Source organism: Tachypleus tridentatus, chromosome 1 (assembly GCF_004210375.1).
Source record: "Tachypleus tridentatus isolate NWPU-2018 chromosome 1, ASM421037v1, whole genome shotgun sequence".
Lineage (NCBI taxonomy): Eukaryota > Metazoa > Arthropoda > Merostomata > Xiphosura > Limulidae > Tachypleus > Tachypleus tridentatus.
Window position 1 is genome coordinate 66,730,994 of NC_134825.1, and position 24,094 is coordinate 66,755,087.

At 33.2% G+C, this 24,094-nt stretch overlaps 1 protein-coding gene across 2 annotated transcripts in view; it reads left to right on the top strand.

The window, feature by feature from the left end:
• The first annotated feature begins 220 nt into the window (after nt 1–220).
• LOC143250949 (high affinity cationic amino acid transporter 1-like) overlaps nt 221–24,094 on the top strand; it is a 45,290-nt gene continuing 21,416 nt past the window's right edge. The window contains exons 1-2 of one of the 2 annotated variants that reach the window (XM_076502189.1): nt 221–631; nt 992–1,132. In XM_076502189.1, the coding sequence (XP_076358304.1) occupies nt 1,012–1,132 (121 nt within the window). In that variant the 5' untranslated portion in view covers nt 221–631; nt 992–1,011. The remainder of the gene's footprint in view (nt 632–991; nt 1,133–24,094) is intronic. The other variant, XM_076502180.1, reaches the window with a different exon arrangement.

Genomic DNA, 24,094 nt, shown 5'->3' on the forward strand with positions numbered 1-24,094 from the left:
GATTGAAAGTATAATTTTATCAATAATATGAAATGTTTTCTGTTTGCTAAAGATAAAAACAGTTGAAATTTATTATTTTTGTTATTTAATTATCGAAAACAGAATTGAATTCATTCTCTCATGATCCATCGATGTATGCGAAAAGAATACGCACGTGCAGTAGATAAATCGTGAACCTTCCATATCGTTTTACCTCTTTACTATTGTTATTGGATCGAATAACACGCAAGCGTCACGAAAGAACGAAAACACGCCACTAGACCAACTGGGCGCAGTGCAGAGAACGTTACACGTTAGTTTCTAGGTTTAATGCAGGGCGGGAAAATTAGGCTGGAATATCAAGAGTTGCAATTACACGAAAAGGAAGTTAGTTCTCATCTCGAGCCTTTAACGAGATTCTTTTTGTTTTAGTTTTTCCTTCTAGCCAAATAACGTGTGTATTGATTTTTATTGGTTTTGTTGTCAACTTATGGACAATAACCTCCAAAAAACTTACAGGGTCAGGTTTTTCGTTTAAAACATTCGTAAAGTGTTTAATCTGTCACTTGTCTACTTGTTTCTGACTGCATGATCAGATGAGCGCGTAGCAGGTTATTGTGGAGTGTGGAGCTACAGTTGAAGGTTATTAACGGTAAGAGATATTTTAAACTATATATTAACAGTAGTATATTAGTAAAGAACTGTCTACCACTCAGCTAATATATCTTTAACTATATAGTAGTTCACTAGTTTTGATGTATCATCATAACTACATTATCTTCTAAAGACTACTGGTAATATTTGTACTATAATATAAACTCTAACAACAATCATTGTCTACAGGTGTACTCATTATTATTCATATTTCCTCGTGCTTAAATCCTCAATGTTACTAACACTCACTACACTATTGTATTATTTTCGACTTTTCTATTTTTAATTACATAGATAAATAAAGCCAACTAATGTGAATTTGGAATGGATTTAAACAAATGTTTTTTTTTCCCGTTAGTCTACGCAGGGCGAACGACGATGGGTGAAAATTTAACGACCTTGTGGAGAATTCTTTCCCGAAAGAAAACAACGTCTTGTCCAGGAGAGGGCAGACGACCGTTACAACGTTGTTTGTCCATCGTTGATGTAACATGCTTAGGTAAGTTCTGAACTCGGGTGCCAACTAGAATCTAAACACCTTAACATCTCAGATACTCTAAGTTCTTTAAATATAAATGATTTCCTGAAAATAATATTATCACAATTTCAGAAATCTAAGCCTTTAACGTTTCAGATATTGTAAGGTATTTTAAATATAATCGGTTTTGTGAACATAACGTACTGCCAGACTCAGAAACGTAATCCTTCTAAACATATCAGATATTGTAAGATCTTTAACTATAACCGGTTCCCTGGACATAGTGCACTACCAAATAGAAACACTTAAGCCTTTTAACGTGTCACATATGGCAAGGTTTTTAAATATAGTTGGTTTCCAAAACACGTACTGACAAACTAAAACACCTAGGTATTTTTATTTTACAGTATGTCGCATAATCGAGAAAACATGACAGTTCTGTTGTACGTCTCGTGAAATGTAATTACTTTTAATTTTAGCTAATACATTAATTATATATAAAAGTATATATTATGTCTATAAAAACCCGAAAGGTGAAGAATGAAAGCTTTACCTTTGATGAACAAGATGGAAATAATAAAGTAATAATTTTGTATTTTTCACAGAAATTATATAACACTGCTGGTTTGTTGAAGATTGTACTGATAAATTAATGAGATTTATTGTTCAGTTCCACATTGGATAACGATAAAACGCAAAACTTCTTGTTGAAATCACACTGTGATTTGATGAGGAGACAAAGTTTGTTGTAAGCTTTGTGTTGTATTAAAGCGTAACAAAAATATAGTTATTTAATATTGACACTGTAGTATGGTGAGGAAACAAAGGTTGTTGTGTGTTTTATGTCATATTAAAGCGTAATGAAAATATAAAGTTATTCAGTATTGACACTGTAGTATGGTGAGGAAACAAAGGTTGTTGTGTGTTTTATGTCATATTAAAGCGGAATGAAAATATAAAGTTATTCAGTATTGACGCTGTAGTATGGTGAGGAGACTTGTAAGCTTTGCATCATACTAAAGCTTGGTGAGATGGTTAATTTATTAAGTATTTATGCTAAAGCATTGGTTTAGTGTAAAGTTTGTTATTCTCTGTCTTGTAGGGGTTAGATTAAGATGTCGCAGTTTATTGGCAATCCATATCTAAGTAAATGTTCAACAAGAGATTTTAGTCTCTTTTGTATATTGTATATAAATATTTTATAATTGAAGTTGTTTGTGATGTCTGACGCCCAAATATTTTGTTCTTTCTCTAAATACGTTTTCAAACCGTAGTTAAATATAAAATAAGTTTTATCTTTTGTTTGTAAGTGAGGCTCACTCTTCTGTATCAGTTATCTAAAGCTTATGTTTAATTTAACATAATCCCTAAAGAGACATTACTGTAGATTCGTCATCTCTGCTACTTTTTCTTTAATTTTATTATTATATATGTTTATACTGTGGAGTAATTGAATAAGTGCCTGAGTAATAGCAGCATACGATTGGAGAAACATGTTATTCTTGTCTGCATAAGTTGTTTTAAGCATCGCTTCTTCTAAACACACATACACTCTTGTTATGTAAACAAGTGTGTATGTTTGGTATAACCTGTTTAGAAACATATCGAAGCTTTGTTCAGACATTTTATCTGTATTTGGTGTAGAGTCATAACTTGTCACGTGCTAGAAGTTATAGGACTTCAAATTGTTCATCTATCCAGAAATGGTATTAAACAAACGGATATTGCCAGAACAGTATGGTATCCCTCGTGTACTGTATCCAGAATCCTAAAACGTTATCGGACTAAAGGAAACGTTGTTCCAGGAAATTCTACTGATAGACGCCGAAAAACTACTGCTCCAGATGACCGTATTATGATCAGGTTAACAAGTCAAGATTGAAAGAAATCTTGCAAAACCTTACGACAGAAATGGCATGACACATTCATTAGAATAATTTCAGAAGAACAGTGAATAAGAAACTGACCAAACAAGATTGTATTTGCAAGAAGAGAGGTCTGTAAACCGATATTAGCCAGAATTCACAGCTTTTACCATGTTACTTGGGCAAGACTACATGTCAACGTACATTTAAGACACTGGCGACATATCCTTTCGGATGAGTCCAGTTTCCGGCTTGTTAAAGCCGTTGGTAGAATTGTGTTTGTCGTTTGCCAGGAGAAGAGATATATAAAGACTGTTTCTTCCACAGGGAACATACAGGAGGTGGTGTGATGCATGTTTGGGCAGTTTATTAATCACGGTGGAAAAATGCTCTTCATATCCTTCAGGGAGACATCAGTGACGTCTCCTACAAGCATCACATGGAGTTGAGATTTCTATCACATGCTCGGGCAAGGTTTAATGATAATTTTGTGTTTCAGGATAACACTGCCACTTCCCACAATGTGCGTATTGTACAGGATTGTCTCAACCAGGAAGATGTTACAAGAATGCTGTGGCCAGCAAAGTCTCTAGATTATAATGCCATTGAAATATGGCAGATATGAGCCAAAAAGTTGGTAACCACGACCCTGAACCAGCTACGATACCGAAGTTTTAGCGTATTCTAGTGACATGTTGGAGTGGAATCAAGGTGGATTACACCAGCAATCTCAATGACAGCATGCCACATTGCCTTGCAGACGTTATTAAAGTACGTGGAGGACCATTCAAGCACTGAAAGTTTAATATGAACTGATATAAAGTTACAGACGCTATTTATAATAATTTGATGTTATACTGAATATAACTTACATTTTTCCGTTTGACAGCTATAAGTGTATTTCTATTCTATCTTAACAATAATGAACTTATTTGTTACAATGTAGTATGCATTTCTGACCAAGACTTTACGTTCTAACTATTCTGCAGCATGTAACTGAATTAGTTTCATTTCTACCCATACATCAGCACATTATTGAAAAACTTTATTTTCTCCATACTTCAACATGTTACTAAATAACCTTTTTTTATTTTCTCCATACTTCAACATGTTACTAAATAACCTTTTTATTTTCTCCATACTTCAACGTGTTACTAAATAACCTTTTTTATTTTCTCCATACTTCGACATGTTACTAAATAACCTTTTTATTTTCTCCATACTTTAACGTGTTACTAGATAATTTTATTTTGTTCTCACCATAACTGAGCACATTACTGATTAAACTTTGTTCTCACCATGTTTCAGAACGTTACTTATTAAACTTTGTTCTCACTTTGTTAATGAACTATAAATTTGATGCTCGTATTATACACCAGTATAACACTGCTCATTACATTTCATGATTTCGTCACACTTTAAAATCATGCTTACCAATAGATTTTATGTTCACATTATACTTCTTAATAGATATATTTTAGTTTAATACAACTCTTACAAATATTCCAGATTCTAATATGTTATTGTTATGTATTATGCTGTACGATACTGTATAGAGCACTTTTATTTATAAAAATCTTAGCCCTCTGTACAGTTATATGATTAAACCTCTGATTGGTCTATAAACCTTCTTGAGATCTGTTATGAGTTTCGACTGTGAGGTCTTATATGAGAGATACACAGTCACCCTAAGACCATCCAGTATATGAAACAACATCTTGAACGAATTGTTACATACATAAACATGTATATCTACAGAAAGAAGGAAACAAATATAAACAGGATAAATAAATAATAATAATCATAAGTGAACAGGTTTCCTGATGTTCTATGCGAAGTATAAAGACATAAAATTGTGTTCTATATAACAACTTGGGAAGCTAAGCCTTCCTATTACGTGTAGCTATGAATTGTACAAAAAGTCTAGTAACATACAACGTACATAGACAAAAAGGAGAGGATACATTTTGAAGTCATATTTAAGCACTGTCGCTAGAAGTGAAAATTTTAACTAATTTACTAAAATAATGATGTAAAATTCCATTAGTCACCTTAAATATATAATTGTGTCTTATCTACTGATCTTACCGCCCACAGATACCAAAAAAATCCATATATTTGTTGGTTTTATTATTAAAATATGTAGAACAAAAAGGAAAAATATAAAACTGGTACCATAATATTTTTAGTTTGAGCTTGTCTCTTCACTTTATTACATTCTAGAGGCTGTAACAGCTCCAGATGTGCTCATTTCCGATTTTTTTATCTTCTTTCATATGCTTTAAACTGGTAACTTTACCATATACAATGTATGTAAATGCCTCTGGCAGATAAACAACGGATACACATATTCGATAAACTGATCTAGTTTCCATTGAAGAATCTAAACTATCGGCCTCAGAAGCTGGAAAAGACTAATCTACAAGTGCAATGCTTCCTGATTTTCCTGTTCCATTTCCTCTGTCTCCATCTTTTCGTACACACGCTAGCTGCATTAAGATTGGAAACATCTTCCATTTTCCTTGGACATTACCCTCAATACGAGGTGGTTCTCCTCGAGCATTTTTTTCCGAACTTCTGGAAGCTCTGCTGCTCGTTTCTTTTCTTTAGTATGCAAATCAAATCATAGCTCATTGAAGTTTCGAGGGTTTTAATCGTCTTTGATAGTCTGTTCATCTTTTCTTTAAAACTGGGTAGAAATTTAAGCAAATGCATTCACTGGCCACTTACGGACATCAGACTTATATCTGTAGTATAGACATTCATTTAAATGTATCTATCAATTAACTCTGTAGCAGTTTTGAATATTATCTATTTGAGGGTATCTGGTCTTTTTCTGTGACAAAGTTTTCATTATTCATTGTCACCATGTTGATATATGGTGTTATCCAATCCCATAACAATGATAAACCAACTTGTTGGGCAAATGATTTCTTTAAGAAGATCTTTAGCAGAATATTCCTTCTCCTTCATTTCTAAAAATGGGCGCTCGCTTCTGGTACTTTCCATGCTTGTTACAAACTAAGCCTGAAAACCTTCTGCACTGAATTTCTTTCACTGTGAATAGAATGCTTAGTCTACGAACAAAAATTAAGAAAAAGCATTCAACATCTAGATGTTTGATAATCTAGGGTAATATAATCGTTTTTATTTAACCACGACTGTATGGATATGGTTACGTGCTTTGATAAACCTTGATTATAGAATAAGGAAAAATAACAATGATTCCTTACAGAGTAGATGGATATGTTCATGTAGTACACTGCATTTAATTTACTTTGTTATAATATTTGTATTAAGTATGTACCAATGTTGGGAAATACGTGCAGGATTTAGAGTATTCTCATCTTTAGGGAGCGATAGGATGTTTGTATTAAGTCAAAACGAGAAATCGATGTCACTAGTCAAAGTTTCAGTCAAGACTTCATACACCTTAAACTAGCGATCAGTTGCTTTTTATTTGTATAACCCAGGCCTACTCTTACGATATAAAACATCAGAAACCAAAACAGTTACAAAACAAGCAAACAAGTTTTGTATTTATTTGTTCAATAAATACCTAAAAATTATGTTATTTATTGATATAAAGGGAAACAGATAGCCCTTCGTGCTTGATTACAAACAAACAAATCATTCATGGGAAAGTCATTAAGATATTTTAAGAGTGGCACCTAAAAGTCGCTACTTCCTACAAGAACGCTTTGCATTAAACGGAGTTTGAGCCTTAAAAGCATGTCGGTATAAATTAAGCGTCTTGTCGTATTCCTTTCCTAATAGCCAGTGAAGTGAAAGCAAAGAGTGACGTCATTCGAGACGTTAGTTAGTTGACTGAAGCATGTGCCTTGTAAATGGAGAAGGATCTTTGAGGTCCTAATCTTCATGTCTTCAGAAATATAGGAAAGTTTATACTAATTGTTCATAACTCCACAAGTAAGACGATTGAAAACAAAGATATTAAGCAAATCCTAAACTAACGAAGCTAGAGCGTCAAAAATATTAATTTCAAAGATTTAAAAAATTAGCACGAATTAAACATTGTTGAATTTTTTATTTAGAAAAATGAAAAAAAACTAAAGCATTTACGTATTTACTTTCTTGACACCGTTTTAAAGAAGAAAACTATCCTGTCAGTATAATACCAGAATAATAAAACTTATCCATGAAAGAAATATCATTATGATTATGTTTAATATTGGCCTGGCATGGCTAGTTGGTTAAGGCACTCCGAGTGTCGCGGGTTCGAATCACACCAAACATGCTCGCCCTTTCAGTCGTGAAAGCGTTATAATGTGACGGTCAATCCCATTATTTGTTGATTAAGGAGTAGCCCAAGAGTTGGCGGTGGATGGTAATAACTAGCTGCTTTCCCTCTAGTCTTACACTGCTAAATTAGGGACTGCTAGTGGAGATGGTCCTCGAGTAACTTTGCGTGAAATTCAAACCAAAGCAATGTTTAATACAAAAATACCCTTTAAATTTCTAATAAATAATTAATTGAACTATCCACTTTTTAGTAATACGATATTCAATGAATTGAACAGTGGTTAAATCAAGCGGAATCACTTTTTGTTTTAATTTGTGTTTTAGAATTCGATGAAAAGGTAAAAATTCAAAATCAATTTGTATGGCGTGTCATGATTTTCGACGTGTAACAAAACTAAAAGGGGTGATGATAATATCAATATAAGCGACCAGTAGTAAAATAAGTAAAAACGATTTTAGAAAAGTAGTTTAATAAGATTTCCAGCTATTATTTCGTGTTTATATTTTTATCAAAATTGCAACACAAAAGTTCAACTAAGTAAAGAATAAACAGTGACTTTTTGTAAGATTTGTTTAGAGTATAACGTGAAAGTTCAGAAAATGTAACTATCACAGTTTGTAAATATATTACAAAAAGAAGGTGGCGCCCACTCAAGAATAATTGATTCAATCTGAGAAGAGAGAGCAGCTCTTGCTCACACAGCTGTAAGTAAAGTTTTCTTAAGGACAGAGAATACCGGTTCTTTATAGCAAGGCCGTGCAGCGTCAGTGCAGTTTCAGCATGAAAGTTGCAAAGAAAATTTAGCCTGAAAGTTTGAAATAACTTAGTCAACAACATTGTAATGTAGATCATATCAATAAGTCATGTAGAAATCTAAAAGGACAGATATTTTACTTCCAGTCGCTTCAAAAAATAATAACGTATTTGGTGGATTTTTCTCATAATCAACGTTCGTTATATCTGTGTTATCAATTGAATCAACATACAATTAATATACATTTTACAGTGATGTTAAAATAATAGCTTTACTAAAACTACACGTCATTAGTTTACTTTCAACTGAAGAAACTAGCATGACTTTATTTTGATTAAATTTAAACTGACGTTTATGATTATTCTCAACCAGGTCATTAATCTGAGCTCAACCTGAATGCCACATTCCCTTCAACTCAGTCAGATTGGATAACCAAAGCTTGAATGCAGATTTTTTTCAGATCAGTTCGAGTCATTTCTATTATATTTAGAATTGTTTATTGCCAAGACCGTTTCAGGAATTTTTTCCTTCAATTTATTCAACAATTACAGAGTTTATTTATCCGAATGCCTTAGTTCTCTGTAATGTTTGAGAGCCAGTCTTCTTTCTGTCAAACGGCCTACAAGCACATGGTATCATTACACAGGGTGTAAGATATTTTAATACATGGCTACATTCGTTCGCTTTTAAGTCTCAGGAATGCTTCCAGCTCCTACATTGTTAAAACGCCTTCTCATCCCGTACCCCGACTTGTTTTAAACATTCACTTCTTTCAAGCACTTCAGATGAATTTGTTCTGCGGTACTTCTTAAATATTCTTGTAATTGTAGATTTTGGTACTCCATATTTCTTTGAAAGTGCTCAGTAGCCAATTCTTTTGTTGTAGTCCACTACAAGTACTTTCCCATTCTGTTGTTACCATAAAGTTCGTCCTCAACAGATGATGCCACTCATTAATTCTTTTCTAGCTACTGTCTATAATACAGCTTTATTACTTTGCAATGATTTTCAATCAATTATTACATTCTTGAATTAGATCTACTGACGTTCGATGGAAGGTGGCGCTACTTTTGTCATAAACAAATATTTTGAATGATTGATCTTGCTCTTATAAGTTATTCGTCAAACTACCCGAAGTTGTGTTTTTTGTTGTCCTTGTCATATTAATGTTGGGTTAATGTTCATTAATTACTTGTATTACACACGTTGTTCTTATTATTTTTGTACTTTGTGTGCTGAGTGTAGGGTGCCTACGACTGCATGTATTTTGAAGTGCGTGTGTAAAGTAGTTCCTCTTTTACATTAAATATCATATTATCATAAAACGCTGTCTGGAAAAAAAAAAGATCCTGCTATATCACTGGAGAGAATCTTAAAGTTATTTTGTTTGTAGACCAGTCAAGTAGTTGAACAGTAACCTAAACATTGAAAGAGTGATGTAGTGTTATTAAGTTTAGATAAAGTAAATGTATTTCTTTTAGACTAACATAATATGTGGAAGCAGTTATTACTATTATGAAGCATTAATCGAGAAGCATGTGTGATGAAATGTGCGTTAATTATTGTGTGGAATATTACTATACAGGTATTAATTTAACACAGTGAGTGTCCCTCTACAAAATAAGGCGTACGACGACTTGGTTAGTGACCTTACAGTGACGCCCTAAAGCGTAGCGTGACAAGAGCAAATTTTTAGAATAAAATAAATCTTGTTAACAGTAAAATGAAAAGATGTTTAATTTGGAAGCTCTATCGCTTCCCCTTACTCCTGTTGTGTTTATTCATAGTAGTATTTAGACACTCCTCAAATACGCTCATTCCTGTTGTGTTTATCCATAGAAGTATTCAGACACTCCACAAACATGCACCTAGACAGAAATCCTGTTTTTTATTTATCCAATAGAGGCTGAATGTAAAGCTGAATAGACACACATCAAACAAGGTTTAGAATTTCGCGTTTGTATTACCCCCTCCAGAGGAGTGGGACAGCGATAAGTTTTCAAGTTTACAACGCTAAAATATAGGGCTTGGTGAACACAGCAGATGGCTCATGTGACTTTGATATAAAAGATACTGATATTTGGGTTGCGTTGTTTATTCTATTTCTAACAGATTTTTTGTTAAAGGCAGAATGTATTACACTCTGATCTAATTTACTGTAGTAAAACTGTTTTGTTATTATTAATTAGAAGCTTGTTCTCGTCCTTAAAGAAAGTTACATCGAAAAGTTTAACCTATATAAGGGCTGGTGGTTGAAGCATTCGACTCATAATCTGCGACTCGAGGGTTTGAAGTCCCTCCACCAAAGATACTCGTCTTTTTATTAGCGGATGCGTTATAATGTGACAGCCAGTTCCACTATTCCTTTATAAAAGGGTAGCCCAAAAGTAAACGGTGAGTGGCGTTGACTAGTTGCCTTCCTTCTAGTTTGTCACTACTACTAGGTGCTCGGCTAGCGCAGATAGTCCTCGAGTAGTTTTGCGCGAAATTCAAAACAAGTAATTTGTATGTATATAAAAAAAGAATGTACGGTCGTCTACTTGCTCGATCTAGAGAAGGCTTTTGATAAAATGTGGCACTCATATCTAAAGTCCCGGATGTTACAGATGGAACTACTGCAAGATATTATTCACTGGTTATCAATCTTATTAGGTAATCGAAAATGTCGAGTAAATGTTGAGGGCACTTACTCAGAGTACTATACTCCTGAGTACCTCAAGGAGAGGTAGTTATACCCCTACTCGTCATAACGAATGTAAGTGACATGCTACTGTCCAATAAAAGTTTATGTTACACTTCTCAATTCACGGATGACGTAGCAGCCACAAACGTACAACCCACCTCAAACGAAACAACATAATATTGCCAAATGAAAAGTATATAAATTAATATATTAAAACCATAAGTGCTAGTGCTTGCAAAGTTTAGTAAGCTCCTTAAAAATAATCCTGAAATTATCTCCGTGGAACCTTTCTCCATACTGTTACAATATTTCGGCCTATGATACAAAACTAAAATGGCAAACACGCATAAACAGAATCACAATCAAAATCTGGAAGCAAGTGAATCAGGCTAGAATTCTGTCTGAGAAGAATACAAGCACGTCGCTAAAAAGTATAATAAAAATCTACAAACAGTATGTATATATGGCTGGTAATCAAGTATGGCTGCCGAGCATGGATTAACGTAGCGCAGACCAAAACTAAACTGTAAACATTACAAAACTCTGTCTTTCCTAATGTATGTAAAGTCCCACGCAAAACAAATTCACACGTGTTACATAACTAAGCAAATATACAAACACTCTGTGACAGGCTTCTGAATAGATTTTTTGTTTACTTTCAGGGGGGGAGGCTTAAGCAAAAAGAGATTATTATGCTCACTCGATTGTTGTATCATACATGATGAAAATGAGGCTAACTACCTCTTAGCCCTAAATATGCGCTCTAAGTATAGCAAACAGCCACCTGCTGCTAGACATACTTAACATATCATTTGTGTTGTATGTATGCAATATATTAAAAGGGCATTTATGTCAATACATACTAGAGATATTAGAAAATGAGTAAGCACTGTTTGTGGTATGCAAGGCTGATAATATATCAAATAAAGCAGAGTGTTACCAAAGCAAATGACAAACATTCAACATAATGGACATGGCTCCGATAGAGGTTTTGTAATCATGCTAATAACATCAAGCGAAAACAACGCCCTTATTTATGGAATGTTCATCATGTTACTAGAGCAGGTGGGAATAAGAGGTGGTAGCATCATCTTGACCCTCCCAGATTCCAAAAAGGATCTACATCCAATAAAGAGAGTTCACTTTCTGCTATTTGTAGGGCATAGTTAGTATGACTGTACAGGTACTGTTACGTCAAACTATACGCAAAATTGGATAAAAGACACTCGTCTAATTAACTTTGATGTGGAATATTTGAAGTATTTTCTGATAATGTGTAAGTTCAAATTTAGATTTTCAGAGCAAGAATTTCTGAATAACTATCTTCTCTTTAATATAATACCCAAACGATCAACGTTGTATAATACATGTTTCATCGTAGCTTACGTCATCCTCAGGAGTGTGAAAAACTAATGGTGTACGACATGTAAGTACAAAACACGAAGCATGGTCATGTGACATATGACTACTAGTTTACACATTAAAATAATAGATCATGCCATCTGGTTGCTTTCTGATTTTCTCATTCTTCATCCTTATTTAAGTTGAAATTCTCACAGTTTCATTATTTCTATGGTGTTTCTCTTAATGTTTTAAGTCATGATATCATTCGGAGCCAAAATAACACAATTTTCTTCACTGGATCACATGACCAATATAATTTACATGTTCAACAAGTACAGAACGTTTACTTTTGTTTTTCAACACTTATCTTATGTTTCTTTATTCTAAATTTTAAATTTATTCTAGTTTCACCAACATACACACCGCCACATTCACATTCAATTTTTATTAGCAATCGTTTTATCCATAAGTTTGATTTCATCTTTAGTTTTATTCAGTGGTCTATAAATTGGAATGATATTTTTTGTTTTTAAATGTACGAAAAATTTGGTATGCTAAACGTATGAAGTATGGTAAAACTATGGTAAAAAACAACATTTTTTATTTATTTTATCAAATCTGTATTTTATTTCTTTTTAATCATCATTTCTTATTTTGTTAAATTTTCACTATGAGGCGAAAAACTTTATCTAATGCTACATATTTGATTAATAACACTTCATTTTTAATTCTTCTGGATTAGAACATAACTTAAAGGACCCCTAAACATAAAAGTAAAAAGCTGACATTTTTCTGTGACTTTGTATAGCATGATTTTTCGCGTGTGGCAGCATAGTATTAAAAAAAACAAAAACGTTTACGATAGACCGTAGTTTCTAAATTATTTTTGTTTTTCTTAACTAGTACATCCAAAAACAGTAAATTATTATTTTCTTCAACTTCATAAGTAAATTGAATAGCGGATTCAAGAAAAGTTAAGTAATTAGCAAAATCTAGCATGTTTTTTCACCATGTCGCCACACTACGACGAAAGCAACATCATATACCTAATCTATATTTATAGTTTAAGTTTAATATTCTGTAAGCCATCAGTTTCAAATTTATAAATAGGAGATAATAGAGAATTCATAGCTAAACTTTTAGTCTGTAAAGTGATTTTTTTTTTCATACACGTTTAGTTTAAATTTATCGTGTCCGAAAATTTCAATGGCTGGCACATTATTCACCCATAGTTTGTCTCCAAAACAATTAACACCTTTATCAATAGGTACTTTCGTGAATAATGATACAATATCAAAAGATACAAATATATCATAATTACTTAGATTCGTCTTACTAATTTGTGTTTAAATTCTACAGAATATTTAATGGTATAAATATTTTTATCACTCAAGAATCAACAATTGAGAATTTCGCTACGTTGTACAAAGATGAACTGTATTTGATACTATGGGTCTGTGTGAATCTCCTGTCTTGTGAACTTTTGGTAAAACATATCTATAAAAGTTTGTTCGTTTTTCTAATTTCGCGCTAAGCTACACGAGGGCTATCTGCGCTAGCCGTCCCTAATTTAGCAGTGTAAGACTAGAGGGAAGGCAGCTAGTCATCACCACCCACCGCCACCTTTTAGCCTACTCTTTTGCCAACGAATAGTGGGATTGCCCGCATATTATAACGCCCCCATGATTGTAAGGGAGAGCATGTTTGAGGCGACGGGGAATCGAACCCGCAACCCTCAGATTACGAGTCGAGCGCCTTAACCATTTGATCATGCTGGGCCATCTACAAAAAAATTTTGAATTAAACATTTTTTCTCTGGAGGAGCTAAACGTATACAGTTTTTAACGTTTCCTCAATCAATTTATTAAGTTTATAAATGGGATTGATTTCAATCTTTTCATAGATATTTTCATCAAGCAACTCCTAAACAGTCTTCAAATAATCCTTTTTATTTTGAATGACCATATGACCACCGATTGCAATGTCCCGATCGTTTAACGACTTTAAAACGTGGGCATTTTCATTTTTCTTCAAATTGACTTTAACATTTTATACAAACTGTTTACACTCAGTTCTAATGATACCAACTTTATTAATGTTCTTGATTTTGTTCAAACATGTTGACACTTCCGTAATAAAAACTTCTTTTTTTCGAAAATGTTTCGGTTGCAAGTCAATCCCATCAATATGTTTATCGTTTAACACAATGTCTGATTTATTAATTATTTTTTATTAAGTTTAGTTTGAATTTTGGGCATAGATACACGAAAGCTACCTGCACTAGCCGTTCCTTATTTAGCAGTGAAAGGCTAAAAGGAAGGCAGCCAGTCACCACCCACCACAACTCTTGAGCTACTGTTTTACCAACGAATATAGAGATTTACCGTCACATTATAACATCCCCATGGGTGAAGGGAGGAGAATGTTTGGTAAGATGAAGATTCGAACCCGCGGCCCACAGACTGCGATTCGAACGTCCTACTCACCTGGCCTTGTCGAGCCTCCTATTAAGTTACCATAACGTTCAGGTAGCGGTTCTAAGTCATTCAATTTTTACCTCTTTTTACTGTTAATGTTTAATATAGGATTATACTTCTCTTTCAGTTTTAATTTATATTTCTCTAACTTTCTCTAGGTACGTGTCTAAATTATTTTTCCCCATTCATTCCATTGTTACTTATCATTTTTTGGTCACCGATTAGTAAAGATGGTAAACTTTGGTGATGACTAGTTGCCTTCCCTCTGGTCTTACACTGCTAAATTAGGGACGGCTAGCGCAGATAGCCCTCTTGTAGCTTTGCGCGAAATTCAAACCAAACCACAAACATGTATATTGATAAATTTGGGCTGTTAGTTACTAGCATTAAAATTATTCAAGAAATTTACAACTAGTCTCAAAATTACAGGAAACTGTTGTCATGATTATTTTAATCTGTATTTGTGGATCAATACAATAAATCTTTTATTTCCATTGAAATTACATAACAATTTCATTTTTATAATAACCTTTGTTCCGTACAACTATTAAGCGGTTCAACGAATACAATTTCCACACGTTCTTCGAATATACGACATGAAAACAATGACAACTCAAGAATTCGTGGCAATGTACGTCTATAACATTGTATACACAATAATGCCTGAAAGAAGTGTTGCTAAGCAACGTTGTAACGGAAAAAGTTCGTTTCTCAATAGACGCTTATTGAAATCGCTGTAAACCTAAACACTGTATAATAGAATGCCAAAATTCCCAATATTTCGTAAACCTTGTCGCGGATGAGAATTATGGACACGATAAGACTTGCAAGTTAACTAATCGTGACTTTCCGTAATGTTTTTTTATTGACATGTTATCAAACTGATGTTAGAAAACAAATTTTTAATTAATTATTCAAACATGTAACATGGATATAATGTTGTACTCCTTCTAACAAATAGATGTGAGTCGTGTAAAAAAACGTAGTTCGTTTCTTTTTAAGTTTTTATGTTTACTCATATCAGTGTTTTTTTTAGGACCATCACACAAATATACATGAACAGCATTTTCTCTTATCACACGGCATAAAAAGTGCATTATTTCTGCTTAGGCTCTCAGCATGATGTTTGTGCTAGGTAGATACAACTGGCTCAGTAAATAAGGGTACTACTACTTAAGCCTTCTCAACAAGGACTTACAGCAGACGAGTGCAATTTAAGTTTGTTTCATTGTAGATTTATGGTTGAAAAACTAAAAACATCTTTCTGATAAATGTGTGCTTTAAAAATAATAGTTTCATTACAGAATAATGTACATATATTAAGTTTCATGTATAGAGTATTTTAATCAAACTCGTGAAATATAAATATATATGTGTTTTTCGGGTGTAATCAGATTTCTATTTATTCTCCTTTTTAAGTAATACCACTTCATGTCATATTTTTCTATAATAAAAAGCTCTCCCTTGTAACTTATTCGTAAACTTGAGAACTAATAAAGGTACAGTTCTAGGTTTGATCAGTGCGGTAAACACAGCACCCATAGGCCATTTTGTAGCTTTGTGGTTAAGAGTAAACGAACATATGATTAGTATAAGATTATTATTACGAGCTTGAAGTTTTAATTCGCGTTAAACTGTTCCTAAAATGTAAGTTTCATTTAAATAGCCGTTATTTTTCTGTTGTTGTTTTTTCTTTGTTCATTTCCTATGTTAACATTAGAATGTGTTATCATTGCCGGTTCTGTAAATGTTTTTTGTGAATGTGAGAAATCAACATTCAATAGTGGAATCGGTTTCAAACTCCAAAGAAAATGATTTTAATTTAGTATATTAAATCCGTAACCACGAAGGAAAGGTAAATACTGTGCGGCTCTTAGCTCTTTTGAGGAAACTTATTTGACTCCAAGTGTTCAATATAAGGGCAATCCAGTATAGTATCACGAACTCATGTAAGGCAAGCCAGTATAATAACACGAACACATCTAAGTTGTTGTTTTGGAATTTCGCACAAAGCTACTCGAGGGCTATCTGTGCTAGCCGTCCCTAATTTAGCAGTGTAAGGCCAGAGGGAAGGCAGCTAGTCATCACCACCCACCGCCAACTCTTGGGCTACTCTTTTACCAACGAATAGTGGGATTGACCGTCACATTATAACGCCCCCATGGCTGGGAGAGCGAGCATGTTTGGCGCGACGCGGATGCGAACCCGCGACCCTCAGATTACGAGTCGCACGCCTTAACGCGCTTGGCCATGCCGGGCCCAACACATGTAAGACAAGCCAGTATAATAACATAAACATTCATAAAGAAATCCTATATAATATTACCAATATTTGTACAGCAGTCTAGTTTAATGTTACGAATATCCTTAACATACTAAAAGTAGCAGGACAAAATAAAAATATGTTAATTTATGAAATTTTAGGTACTCTCAGCTTATCAAAGCCCAGTGGTTGGAGAGTTTAATTCACAAATTTCGGTTCGTGGGCTCAAATCCAATCACTTATCGGCTTCGCTCTTCCAGTTGTAGGGGTTAAAATGTTACAGTCAATCTCATTATTCAACTGGAGTAGCCTAAAAGTTGATGGTGGGTAGTGCTAACTAACTATCGTATTTCTGCCTAGTATATTTCTTAGAGATGGAATGCACAATTAGCCCTTTTCAGCTTTGCGTGAAAGTAAATAAATAACCAGTCTATTAAATTGCCATAATTTTTAAAGGTTATAAAACATAGTTATTTATAACATTTGTACGATATTTTGTCGTCGTAGTTTTCTAGAGATACTAAAACAACAAGTTAAAATGTCAAACTAGTTATGAGTTCAATGAAACTCTAAACGAATTAAAAAAAATACTCCATGTAGTTTCTTAAAATGGCACTAGGTAGCGCCCCAAACACATTGTGTAAGGTAATAAGCTATGCTTACTGATTAGACCTAAAGTGGCACAGCGGTCTCAACACCATTAGAAACCGGGTTTAGATAACTGTAGTGAACAGAGCACAGATAGCCCTTTGTGTAGCTTTGTGCTTAATTCTAAACCTTCTTACTGATTAAATGCTATAAAATCAATTATTTCTTCTTAGATTAGACAAGAATCATTCATGTAATTTTAATGTTTGTAGTGCAAAGTGGAGATTTATATTTACTGTTAAAAGAAGAAATAAAACACGACCTATTACTCCAAAAAACATAATTGGGTTTACTTAAGACAACACTTTGTCATTATGGTTTCATCGGGGCAAACAAGACATTTGCTATAGAAGCTTTCAAAACAGTCCGAGTCTGCACAGTAAGTTGGACTTCTCCCGAATATAAATAAACAAATTTAAAGTACATACAAATGAACAAGATTATACTGTCTAAAGCAGACATATGTTGTTATACTGGTTATATATAAACAGTAAGCGTTAAAAATTCCAAGATATTTTTTTATTTGTAGCTTATTTTCTGAAATTATGTATATAGTAGAGTTTCTTTGTATTTTCTATCTAAAAGCTGCGGCAGTGAGTAAGAAAATTTGCTGTTATGGACAATCAATATCGAATATACCGGGCACAGTATGGGCGATGGCTCTCTGAAGACTTCGGTTGTATAGTGTACAAAGCATTGAGTATTCTACAAGTTACTGTAATATAATTGTTATCTCTTATTAGTTGATAATCTCTGTTTTACTCTGTACTTATACCTTTGAAAGGAACACCAGATATCTGTAAACGAGCTAACTTTAAAGGGTAATGAGAACATCTTACAATTATGATTTTTAATTAATTACTACTTACTACAACTAGGCTAAGACATCATTGTGCACTAACTAGAGACACAAGAAGTGGATATAGGTTTAAACTGACGTTAGTTATAAAGTAGTTGTTAAGTTATCTTTACTAAAACAAAAAGAAAAAGATGAACTAGTTTGACATCTTAGCAATGGTTTCTTGTCTTGTTTTCGTACTTATTGGAAAAAGAAACAAATGAGTGACAGTCATCTTGTGAAGTAAAACTATGTCAGTGTTGATTTTTTTTAGCATGAATATTTGTATTATACCTATCGAGTACCTTGGCCATCCTTACATGTGGGGTTTACTGACTCTACGATAGGCCCGGCATGGCCAAGCGTGTTAAGGCGTGCGACTCGTAATTTGAGAGTCGCGGGTTCGCATTCCCGTCGCGCCAAACATGCTCGCCCTTTCAGCAGTGAGGGCGTTATAATGTGACGGTCAATCCCACATTTCGTTAGTGAAAGAGTAGCCCAAGAGTTGGCGGTGGGTGGTGATAACTAGGCTGCCTTCCGCCTAGTCTTACACTACTCTATTAGGGACGGCTAGCACAGATAGCCCTCGTGTAGTTTTGTGCGAAATTCAAAAACAAACAAACAAACGAACTGATATTATAAATCCAAGAGCAATTTATACGCGGAATTAACTTGTCCGATGTACGGCTTCAGTTTGTATATGAATAAGTTATTTTTATTACGGAAACTCTGTTTATCATTTGGCATTGATAATATCATAAGAACATTTGATTGGACGACCATTTCACACTCATCTTGGGAGTGTTATAGCACACCTGATCTTAAATTTGTATATTTCTCCATTAGAGTAACAATTTTATTTTAGAAACCTCGACATAACTAACGGTATAATAAATAAAAGTGGATTTATAAACCACATTTGTCTATTTTAATGCAAGAACACAACCTACATATATTTTAGATTCAACCAGTGTGTATAGTAAATCTGAATACCACATGTATATAATAAACATAATTAACTGATGTAAATGGTGGACCGAAATAATGGTATTCATAGTAAATCTAAATAGTATATTTAACTAAGTAAATTAATCGTATTTCTATGTAATGTAATGTAACATGTGGTTTGGTAAATAACGTGTGTTGTTTTGTTTATTTATAAAGCCTACAGAAGCGACATGTAAGGTAGAATAAATTACGATACTTTACGAAAATATATTTATGATGTTACACTGTAACGGAATAATCCTATTTTTTAGTACTTTTCCTATACTAATATAAGTATGAATAGGTATATGTTTATAAGTAGGTGTATATGTTTACAAGTGAAATAGTATATGGATTTTAATAACAGCACCATTGTTATTATTGTGCATCCTACACATTATATCAAATTCTTAATTTGGAATAATAATAATACTGCTCCTGATACACGCATGCGTCATAGAATATGAAAAAACATACGCTGTTGTAATCGTTCTACCTGGTAATTAATCTAATTAAAGGTTAGAGTGTAAAAATACAGCATATACGAATATAAACGAATATAAAAAAGAAAACTAAAAACAGCTGAATGAAAAGGAAGATTTATAGCTGGATGTGTTTATGAAATCTAGATAATGGTTATTTGAAAATGTATATGAATATCGAATCTAAGTGTTTCGAACTTTGGAAAATGAAGTAAATCGCCTGAAAGTTTCGAAATGCATAACTGAACTAAACCTGAAATTTTCTGATTTTGAATACACGTTAAAGTCTTCAAAGTAAACTGAAATATGTTCTAAAAACCTATGCTTGGTGAATATCACACATCCTATGTGCTTGTAACATTTTGATATGTGACTGTATTTTATATTGATACTTTTCAAAGCATTTGAGTTAAGATAATGAAAGGATTCTTTGTCTGTCAGAAAATGATTTTTAACCCGAAACACGTTCATCTCTCTCTCTTGTTTTCTCACAGTGTGTGCTGATTTTTTATTTTTCATACTAACGTAGAAGCTCAAGTAAGCTTTTTAGGTTTTTTCTTAGCCCTCATCAAACACTGTTAACAACTGTGTAAGAAGAAATGAAACAACATACGCTTCTACGAAGACAAAGTGCCTAACACTCAGCCCTAATTGATGTACTACTTGTTCGCTCGCTGTCGCCAACTCGAAATTATACGGTGTATCATTTTGTTAGAAAAGGAGACATTGGTTAGAATCCATTCAATTGAGACCTAATGGATTTTTAAGCAAGCCAATCTGAAGCGAGATTAACTCAGAGAAGCTTTTACGATACTTAAAGCGTTTGTTTTAGTTACTTTAGCTCTTTACAGGTTATTGAACCATTAAATTCAAATAAATTTTTTATCGGTATTGCGCAAGTACTTTCATAAACACTACAAAAATCTCAAGCTTGTTTAGGATATTGGAGCAAAGTTACACAAGAACTATCAGCACTAGCTATAACTAATTTTGAAATATGGGAAGACAACTACTAAACATCACCCAAAGCCAACCTTTAGGTTACTTTAATCACAAAATGAGATTTGAATGTCAATTTTGTAATCGTCCTACTGTTCCAAGGCGCGTAGTATGATTTTGCTGCAACGGGAGGCGAACCATGGACCCTCAGATTCACAATGCGGAAGAGTAACCACTAGGTCACGATCAGCTCAATACGTTCTTGTTTTTATTTCTCTTATATTTATATAAAATAAATAAATTTGTATTTTAATACAATTTCGTAGTCTTTTTACGAAACTTCGAATTTAGAGTTATATTTACGAGACGATAAAAATTCTTAAATTCCTATTTATTCACGATAAAATTAACATTCAAACCTTGTAATCGTTTCTGTGGTCAGACACATGATTACAAGTTATAAGTTACACAGGCCTGCGAAGTTAAGCTTTCTAAATGTTGTTTTGGTTTTAATAACGGATTTTCTATGATTCAGCTACGCAAATTTCGAAAATAATATTCTTTTTTTTTCTATCATGTATGGATTTTTTTTACAAATCGGGAGGAGAAAACTCTTACTTGGATCAAATTATTATTTCGTCTAGCACAAAATGAACATTGTTTATTATTACTTTTGTTACAAAAACACAAACTGATTTTTTTGTGAAGTCTATGTTTTTTGTAGTCTTTATTTTACATATTGCGTCTGGAGCATCTCTTTTCAATCACCAGGAGTAATCAGCCATCACTCTGATGTTCCATTTTCCCCGATACCTCTTTTCCATTTCATTGATGTCTTGACGGAATCTTTTCCCTTCGCTGAAAGCACCGAGATTTTCAGGGAAATACTCAATGTTTAAGCGTAAAAAATGAACTTTCATGTCGCAACCCATCTCTTTGAATTTATCAAATATGTTCTTGACAATATTCTCATAATTTGAGTCCTTGTTGTTCCCTAAAAATTGTCAGTAGAATCTTTAAAAGCAATCCACGCTTTTCTTTTAACTTTCCTTATTATCCTTTCTAACTGTTCATCCAAAGTCAGTTTCCTAATCTGAGACCCAACAAAATTTTCTTCTTTAAGTTTTGCTTCTGAAAGAGCTGGAAATTGTCCACATAGATACTTGAAACAATTGCCATCTTTTCCTAAGGCCTTTACAAACTGTTTCATCAAGCTCAGTTTTATGTCAAGTGGAGGTAATAAAAGTTTCTTTGTGTTAACTAAACTTTTACATTCAAAGTAACCAACCATATTCTTTGTATTTGGCCTTATTAAGAAGTTCGAGATTTTCGTATACTTTTCTTCAAGTAAATCGAAAAAATCACCAGGTACAAATAAATATATGTTACTAATCTGAAGGAAAACACCTATTAGCCTTCTTTTAGAGTAATAAATAAGCAATCACCACTCACTCGGTTCAGAAACTGCAGCTTCTAGCGTTGGGAGTAATTCAGCAATATTGATTGCAATGTACCAGTAAACCTTCTTGCGCAAAGTATGTTGTAAACTCTTTCTCATGATTTCTGTATCAGTATAATGATGTTTCTGGAAAAGTAATTTCTTAGTCCAAATCTTCAGTCAAATAATGAAGTTCACCTTGTGTGAAAAATTGTGGATCACAAATAATTCCAATCATAATTTTTATTGTCATCGGATTCAGAATTAGATGAACCTGTGTCAAGAGTCTCTGTGGAGTAGGTACAGGAACATTAGGCCCTTGATAACAGATTGAACGTTCGGATAAAGAAAAATTCCGTTTCATTTTGAACGTTGTAACCTTCACGTTATATGTGCAAAAATAGTAATCATCTCTGCGGTTCCTAAGCTCACTCCAGACTACTGGAGTTCCAAAAGACAAAGATGTTTTTCTTACTTTAAGTCCATTATCTCAATTCTTCGACACAAACGGTACAAACTGTGGGAAACCCATGATTTGTCTTGGTCCACAAATGTTATTCCAAAATATGTTTAATATACTTTTAGCCAAATTCTTTAACGTTTTGCCTTTGTTTCTTTACAACAGATTTAACACAAATAAAACAGAATATGTTTGAGTCATTTACACAACCTCTTTTTGCCATAGCAACGAATAAATAATAATGAAAATAATAAATAATGTCAAAGTGCAAGCACAGATAAATAATATCCAGAAATACCAAGTTATGCAGCCTGTTAACCTTTATATATTAGCGGTGTGGTTCTCGTGGGTTTTTGAACGATCGATAAAACTCTCACGTCACGATTGTCCTAAAGAAATCTACAGCCAATGGTTGTGAACATTTTGAGCGTAACAAAATGTGACCCGATTTCAATGAAAATGATTCACTTATATAAAAATAATTTTAATGTTTCGCAAAAAATCTGTACGTTATGGAGAAAGTGGATATCATTTACAGATTCAGTGTACAAAGGTTACTGTGTAGTATGTAAAAGTTGCAAGACGATAAAACCATCGCTGGTCTGTGTCATTATTTAAAGTTAAAAGTCTCAAAAACGAGGAGTTACTTCAAGAACTGGATCCAAGAAACATTTTTCAGCCTACAGTCAGAGGAAGAATTTAAAGTTTCATAGAACTGAAACACTTTTTTTTAAAAAACAAAGCTAAATCTCGATATCGTAGTTCTATAGATTCTCACTCCAATTTGAATTAGTATAATATATTTTAACTACAGAATGAGTGACTTAAATTATTTTGACTTTATCGTAAATATTCTCTCCATGTTAACTATGAATATTAATTAAAATCGAGATATCTCTTTATTTAATGAAATTTAGAGAATTTTATTTAGACGAAAGGTAAATCTCTATATACACAAGATTACTATCATTTTTATTATTTTTATAGTCACAAAACAAATTTCAAAGTACTGAAATTTATCAAATGGTCCCTTGATCTTATTTATTATACTTGTTCAGTTGAAGTTAGATCTTGCATTCTTATAGTGATACTTATGGCTTTATATAAACTTCTGTACTTCCTCATCTAATGCTTCTCGTAAATTTAGTTATATGGTTAAACTAGGGAGTAGTTCTTTTTACAACCAGGAATTGCTGAGATTTCTCATCAGGACTTGAAAAGACTATTAGATCTATTGATCTTATAAAGTATTTTATCTTTCCATCAAGATTGGCAATAACACTCAGTCCTACGTTATCCAGAGTGTTTTATTACATTAGCATTTGTAGCAAATCTTGAAACTCTTAAAAGTATATAGCATTTTATTTTCTCATTAGGCTTACAAAATCTCTCAAAAATACTTAAGATGTATTACTTGTTTCCTCACCAAGACTTATGGGAACTCTCAGGATCTTTCAAACTGCAGTGTATATTATTTTTTCATGTAATAAATCTCAGAACTTCTTATACCGCAGGACCTGTTGCATCTCTCGGGTTTAGTT